This window comes from Austrofundulus limnaeus, unplaced genomic scaffold (genome assembly GCF_001266775.1).
Source record: "Austrofundulus limnaeus strain Quisiro unplaced genomic scaffold, Austrofundulus_limnaeus-1.0 Scaffold302, whole genome shotgun sequence".
Taxonomy (NCBI): Eukaryota; Metazoa; Chordata; class Actinopteri; order Cyprinodontiformes; family Rivulidae; genus Austrofundulus; species Austrofundulus limnaeus.
This window is the reverse complement of record NW_013952704.1, coordinates 71,869-80,008: the sequence shown is the minus strand read 5'-3', so window position 1 is coordinate 80,008 and position 8,140 is coordinate 71,869. Positions and strand designations below refer to the sequence as shown.

At 42.0% G+C, this 8,140-nt stretch overlaps 1 protein-coding gene across 1 annotated transcript in view; it reads right to left on the bottom strand.

Annotated features, from left to right (window-relative positions):
- Positions 1 to 8,140, bottom strand: part of snapc2 (small nuclear RNA activating complex, polypeptide 2) — a 19,216-nt gene that overhangs the window by 8,820 nt on the left and 2,256 nt on the right. The window contains exons 2-4 of the mRNA XM_014021719.1: positions 7,714 to 7,887; positions 3,290 to 3,425; positions 1,647 to 2,144 (exon numbers count right to left, since the gene is read on the bottom strand). Coding sequence (XP_013877173.1) covers positions 1,647 to 2,144; positions 3,290 to 3,425; positions 7,714 to 7,887 — 808 coding nt within the window. The remainder of the gene's footprint in view (positions 1 to 1,646; positions 2,145 to 3,289; positions 3,426 to 7,713; positions 7,888 to 8,140) is intronic.

Here is an 8,140-nt window from a genome sequence, read left to right as displayed (position 1 = left end):
AAGGTTTTTGTGCGTACGTACTGTTGTTACATGAGGCCCCAGGTTCCTTCCCAACCAGAGAGGTTACATTCCACATCCCTAAAGCCAGTTTCTGTAGGATCAGACCGCCAAGGACACCACCTTCGACTACTGCCCATTACACATTGCACCCGACCCCTTTGGCCCCTCCCACAGGTGGTGAGCTCATATGAAGGGGGACCCACATCTCCTCTTCGGGCTGTGCCTGGCTGGAGTCTATGAGTGAAAGCCCAGCCAACAGGTGCTCCTCACCATGCCCCACCTCCAGGCCTGGCTCCAGAGTGGGGCCCGGCCCCCGGTGACCCACATCAGGGCACRAAGGCCCTGACAACATAGCTCCTTGAATCATTTGAAACACTCAAAGCCCTCCACCCCAATAAGGTTGCAGGCAGACCAGGGAGGGGTATCACAGTTTCATAGTAAAAAAAACTAAGAGTTTTTAAAATTGCCACACATGATGCATTTCACTGCATGAACACTTACTGTCATTTAAATTAGGGATGCATGATATATCGGCATTCATATCGGTATCGGCCGATATTTGTCATTTTTTTAGAATATCGTATCGGTCCGATATGTAAAACTGGCCCGATAACATCCGATATTGATTTCCCACTTTTTATCTTTGTGTTTGTGTTTTTGGAGGGGAGATGGTTGGTTGAGCGGCAACTGTTTGATCATGATAGTTATAAGGACGCTGCGTAGCCAGGAATAACTGAAGTAGAGCCATGTCAGAGGTCTGGTCGTTTATTTACGGTATCAAGAAAAGATCCAAGTGTGCTTGTGCGTATATGTATAATATAATTTGTGTGGTTGTGTAATGTCTGTAAATATCGGTTATCGGCCGTAATAGCAATAATTATATCGGATATCGATATCGGCAGAAATTTTTATTTCGGTGCATCCCTAATTTAAAACACTGCAATTACAACCTTTCCTGCCTCAATAATATAAATTACTTAATTATGATTATATTAAATACAATAATAATAACAATAATATATTATTATTATTATTATTATTATTATGCAAATGTAAACTGTAAGTGCACTTTGTCATCAGTACATGTTCCCATACAATGATGAAATTTGTTCTCTGCATTTGACCCATCACATTTGAGAATCACCCAAGTGGAAAAGCAGGAAGCAGTAAGCGCCCGAGGAGCAGTTGGGTGTCTTGCTCAAGGACACCACGACATGTGGGCATGGTGGGGAGACTTTCTGGTCCCAAGTTGGCTACCCTACCACTGAACCAGAGCCGCCCCAAAATGTTATAAAATAATTATATAAAGAATCAAGGGGGGAAAAACAAGAAACCATTATTTTTTCTTGGTATGTTTTGAGTAACATTTTTTAAAACCAGCGTAACATCAAATATTTTCTTTTTGGACACAAATAGCTGACCTCTACAGTTGTGTAAAAGGAGATTGCATGGTCTGTTCCTCCTAAAAACAAAAGGTTTACAGACATGTGCATAAATTATATATATATATATATATATATATATATCCTCAGTAGTTGATCTTTGGCAAATGCAAAACTATTTGAAAAAAAAAAGATGCTGTGAAGAGTATGTTTATAATGTCTGTACAAACCACACTGAGCCCAAACAGTTAACCTGTGACTCACCCATTGGTGTAAGATGAAAATCCTCACTGTGGTTTTGGAAAGCACTCAGGAAGTTGTAGATCTTCTCAAAGTCTACCACACATTGGTCTTTGATTGTTCTGTCTTCTGTTTTGTGTTTGCTACTTTGTTCAAACCCGGTGTGCAATGCAGGAATAGTGGCTAAGGATGGAACGGTGGGAGGGGTGGAGGAACATCTGGAGAGTATTGAAAAAGATTGTGGTGGTGTGGTTGGGATGGGCCTGGGGCTGAGAGATGTCTGAGGACTAGGAGGCAGGAAGAAGGTTTCAGATCTGCCTTCTTTCACAGCTACAGCTGCTACTGGAGAACTACCACCAGGTCTAACCTGTGCTGTAGCTAATCTCAGACCCACTGAAGGAGTCTGAGGGGAGTTTGGCACTCTAACCACTTGATATGGTGCAGAAAATCTTCTGGCTGGGTCCATGGTTGGTGATGGAGTCTTGAGAGACACAGGACAAGGGACAGTGCCAGGAACTTTACCTGGAAAAAAATGTGATAAATTTAAAGTTCCTGTACCTCACTAAAAAAAACATTAGCAATTTATCAGAGCTTTGAGGTTTAATTAGGGACTAGTCCACAGTCCTTAGAACACTTTGCTCACAGCTGTTAAAGAACAATTTGCTTACAGCTGTTAAATTGATTGCAATATGTGTTTTTAAGTTTTTGTGATGTTCATATGACTTTTTATTGTTGTATTTTGAAGCAGTTTTCTTTGGCATACGATGTCCAAGACAAGTTTCCCCTTGGGGACAATAAAGTATATATCTATTTATCTTATAACTAAACTTATTGGGTCTTTTTTTGCCTTCTGCTTCAGAGCAGGCACTTTCTTGGCTGAATAAATTTGCTTTAAAGTCCTCCACTGTCCTTCCCGTCCTACTTCTCTGAATTGCAACCCTTACAGTGCCCTGAAGAACTGATGCGACCGCTTTGCCCAGAAAACGAAGTGACGTCACATTCAGCTCGCTGTTTACAGAATTAGCCTATGGATGCTTCTTGTTCATTTTGATGCTGTTGTGCATCCAGAACAGATTAAAAATCATATGACATGCTTGTTTATTGTTCACTGTTTACATTTTAACTTGCCTCTGACCGGCTGCTCTTGTGTAGCATTTTATTTTTGGAATGTAAGGGACATGCTGTACAGTAAGCCATGCTGATCCAGTCATTGATCTAGTAACTTTAGTATCGATACAGTCTGAGACCGACGTTACTACCATATATTTCTGTGTCATCCAGGACAAGGAAAATAAAAAGTAAAAAAAAGACAAAGCAACAGAACTTCTGTTCTGTAGCTGAAGACGTGCAGAGTTTAAACAGCACAAGATTGGTATCAATATTCTAAATACTTAGGTTGATCACTCAAAAAGTCTGATGAAATATGACATGAGCATTCAGACTGCAGTTGCACTGAAAAACATGTGATATGTATCTGATTTCATATCAAATATTGAAAAATATTTCATTCAAACTGTCAGGAAAAATTCAGATGAGTAAAACAGGCAAAAAATTTTGTATTTGGGTCGGATTTCCCTGGAGTGTGATTGTAGCCCATAATAATATACACAGTATATTTATCTGTCTTGCATAATGTTTCAGCTATGAAAGCAGCTACAGATTCATACCTTCGACTGGAACAGGAAGCATCCGTCTTAAAGGGATTGTCCAAACAGTTGGATTGGGCTTGGTGAGTGGTCTGGGRACTGGAAAGGGGTCACAGTTTCTCAGAGTGCATGGTTCTGTGGATGATACAATCAGCATCTGAGGAACAGAAAAAAGCGAAGGGAGATGATGAAGACTATATTAATTAAAAGAAATTGAATTAAAGAAACAAACATCAACTTCTAATTTGAAATTTATCACCTTGAACACCACAAGTGAAATAGAAAAATAAGAATGTAAATAAAAAAATTCAACATATATCGCACTAGATCTAACTAGACCAAGTGGTGACATCTATCTGTTTTCTTCCACTTATCCAGGATCGGGTCGCCGGGGCAGCAGCCTAAGCAGAGAGACCCAGACTTCTCTCACCCCAGCCACTTGGGCCAGCTCCTCAGAGGATTCCCAAGGCATTCCCAGGACAGCTGAGAAACATAGTCCCTCCAGCATGTCCTGGGTCTTCCTCCTTGGTGGAGTCCAACTCTCACTGGAAATGGGCCCGACTTACATCAGTCTCAGATCGCACCATCCGTTGTTATTTGAGCCAAAGTAGACTTAATGGGAGACGACCAAGGACGACAACAAATCATAAAAAGGCCTGACTGGAATTTGCCAAACTACATGTTGACAAGCCATAAAAGCTTCTGGGAGAATGTCCCCATTGACAGGTGAGACAAAAATGGAACTTTTTGGCAAGGCACATCAGCTCTATGTTCACAGATGGAAAATTTAAGCTTTCAAGAAAAGTACACGTTCCCTACTGTGAAACAAAAAGGAGGCTCTGCTACCCAACAGGAAGTGTRCCACAGGAAATATTGCTGACACAACATTGATTCTTCAAAATAAGTCTTYAACTTACTGAAGTTACAAGTAACTAAAAATGTCCTAAAACTTTACCACATCCATTATAATATTAAAATAAAATGCTGTTAAAAAGCAACACAGTCCCTACTGTGAAACATGAAGGAGGCTCTGTTATGTTCTGGGGCTGCACTGCTATATGGCACAGGCTGTCTTGAATCTGTGCAGGGTACAATGAAATCTCAAGACTATCAAAGCATTCTAGAGAGAAATGTGCTGCCCTATGTCGGAAAGCTTGGTCTCAGTCGCAGGTCATGGGTCTTGCAGTTGCAACAGGATAATGGCCAAAAACACCTAAGCATGGCTAACAGGAAAACACTGGACTATTCTGAAGTGACCTTCTATGAGATCTGACCTAAATTCTATTGAGCATCTTTGGAAGGAGCTGAAACATACCATCTGGAAAAGGCAATCTTCAAACCTGAGACAACTGGAGCAGTTTGCCCATGAGGAGTGGGCCCAAATACCTGCTGAGAGGTGCACAAGTCTCATTGACAGTTACAGGAATCATTTGATTGCAGTGATTGCCTCTAAAGGTTGTGGAACAAAATAAAAGTTAAAGGAACCATAATTTCTCTCTTCTCCCTGGGCTGCCACCTTACCGTGGTGGAGAGGTTTGAGTGTCCCAATGATCCTAAGAGCTATGGGGTCACCCAAGGCAAACAGGACCTAGGCAAGGGATCAGACAAAGTGCAGCTGAAAGACCCCTCATGTTGAGCGCCGCAAATGAACTTAGTGTTCCCTCACCTGGACATGGGTCACTGGGGCCCCACTCTGGAGCCAGGCCTGGAGGTGGGGCACGTTGGTGAGCGCCTAGTGGCCGGGCTTTCACCCATAGAGCCCGGTTGGGCACAGCCCGAAGAGGAGACGTGGGTCCCCCTTCCCATGGGCTCACCACCTGTGGGAGGGGCCAAAAGGGTTGGGTGCTATGTGTGATAGGCAGTGGTCAATGGCGAGGACCTTGGCGGTCCGATCCTTGGCTACAGAAGCTGGCTCTAGGGGACATGGAATGTCACCTCTCTGGTGGGGAAGGAGCCTGAGCTGGTGTATGAGGTTGAGAAGTTCCGACTAAATTTAGCTGGACTCATCTCGATGCACCGCTCTGGCTCTGGAACCAGTCTCCTGGAGAGGGGTCGGACAATCGATCACTCTGGAGTTGCCAATGCTGAGAGGCGTCGAGCAGGAGTGGGCATACTTATTGCCCCCCATCTTGGTGCCTGTACGTTGGGGTTCACCCTGGTGAACGAGAGGATAGCCTCCCTCCGCCCACCTGGGACAGGGATGCTCCTAATGGGGACTCCCTTGACCCACTGTGGGACTTCAACTCTCACGTGGGCAATGACAGTTGGACCTAGAGGTGTGTGGTTAGGAGGAACACCCCCTACCGATCTGAACCCAAGCAGTGTTTGTTATTGGACTTCTGTGCTCGTCATAAAMTGTCCATAACGAACACCATGTACAAGTATGGTGTTCATATGTGCTCTTGGCATGAGGACACCTTAGGCCGCGTTTCGATGATCGACTTTGTTGTCGTTTCATCTGATCTGCCACCACATGATGAGGTGAAGAGAGGAAGAGAGGGTCGGAGCTGTCAACTGAACACTACTTGGGTACCGGCAGTCCAAGAGTATTGTAGCTCGGGTGGTCGCTGAGGCAAAAACTTGGGCATGCAAGGAGTTAGGARAGGCCATAGAAAAAGACTTCCATACGGCTTTGAAGCGATTCTGGTCCACCATCCGGTGTCTCAGGGGGGGAAAGCGGTTTACCACCAACACTTTTTATGGTGGGCATGCCACAACCCAAGCAGAAGAAAATGGATGGAAATGGTTCCATCATTTCTGTCCAGACTTGTTTCATGAGTTTTATTTATTTATTTAATTCTGGTTGAAAAGCAATGTCTGACTTTCCTTTGTTCATTTTCATGGGATTTTTATTTATTACTTTTGTCAGATTAAAGTTATTTTTGTGAACATTGTGAGTTTTTCTTTCATTAAACAAGGGGTACCAACAATCGTGTCCACGTGTGTACATGGCACAGCCTGGGCCGACTAAATGCATGGGCTCATCTGAGCTGAAGCATAGGGGCCAACAGTGTTGGGAGGCCCATTGTTTTGAGGTCACATGCTAAACTGAAAAAATATTTTTCCCTTGGCAAACTCTTCACCCAACAACACTGATCGTTGAGTGAAAAACAAACAAAATCCAGCCATCATTACTGTTGTTTATATAAGTATATGAGCTTTGGGAGGGTAGAGGGAGGAATTATAATTTATGGCCCGCTGCATCTTCAGCCACCAATCCACTCTCATATTGAAGCTACACACATATAGAGAACAGTTTAAATTCATGTTCTTATTTTGAAGTGAAAACRGTTTCCTATTCTCCGTCCTGTACCCAGAATGCAATGCTTCAGTTCTCCAATAAACTACTAATATGTTCATGCTTTCTTATCAAAGCCCTACCATAAACATGAGAAAATGGCCAAGAAGCAGCAGAACTAGCAATCTACAACTACTATTTTTTTACATCATGAGCCAAAAGTCTGTTTCAACAAATCACTTCCTCAAACTGTGACGGCATGTACCGTTCTGAGAGCAATTCGTCATGCCTCTAGTAGGCAGTTTTACACAAGAATGGCTCGTTATCACCAGAATATATTTCAGTGAATTTTAAGACAAATTTGTGCTTAAGATTTAGATTTTTAAAAATAACTTTAATCTGACAAATGTAGTTTCCTTGAGCATTTGCACTTTAGAACTTGCGAACCTACGTAAATTTACTAGCGCTTTAGAATTTGCGCAACTAACTGTTCAATTAGTGCTGCCTATCACTGTTATGTACTATTAATGCTGGTTCGATTTGAGGCGGTATGTATTCACACCCGAAGCGAACCGCACCAGAGTTTGTTTGGAAGCGCACCAAGACCACCTCAAAAATTGGTCTCATTAATGCCACCTTAACCAAAGTTATTCTTTAGTTTATTTTGGACTTGCAAAGCTACGTCTGCACCCTGCAGGGCAGATTAACAGCCCCTCATGCTGTAAAGAGGTACATTAGCTGTTTGTTTAAAAGACGACTTGCAGTTTAATTTGTATTTAATTTTTTTACAATCAGGTGTACTAATGTTAGTAATACATGTGATTAAGCGATTAAAGTTAAGTTTTATGGTTCATTTTTTAAGTTTGATCATGTGAGATGAGATGTGCAGTGCAGTTGGAACAGGAATGCGCTCAGAGTAAACAAAGATAGACCTCGTAACAGAAATTACAGTGAATAATCAACTAATTGATTAATTGACAAAATAAACGACAGATTCATCAACTAATCAATCAAAATAATCATTAGGTGCAGCCCTACAGCAACCTACAGCTGCCACAGTAAAGAAACGTCTAATAAGATTTGAGTGTGTTATACTTCATAACACAGTTTGACAAACAAACAAACAAACAAACAAACAAACAAACAAACAAATAAATAAATAAATGCTGTTGCTGGTTTTAACTAATCTTTATTTAAAACAACATACCCGAGAAAACGCAGCAGATATGACGGCTTCAAGTGTTCCAGCCACAGCAGAAGCCATGTGTGTCCACTCATCGATGGGCTTGCTGTTTCTCTTCTCCTCCCACCTGAGCTTCTGCAGCTGGAAGCTGACAGCTGAAATCAATTTGTTCTTCAGACAGTCCACCTTAGAGGAGATCTATGGGGGATTCAAGAAAGAAGCTTTAACAAACTGTGAGCTTTACTTTCAGTTTTCTGACAGGCAGAAGGTAAACTCCAGGTTTTAAAATTCTAGAAAGGCTGATTACACCAAGATTAAGAAAACAGTATATTTGAAATCAGCTGAAAGATTTCTTCCCAAATTCTACATTCAGACGAGTGTGTGGCTAAAGTGACATAAAATATTGTTATACTATTCACAAGACAGACAAAATATATACATTAGTATCCTC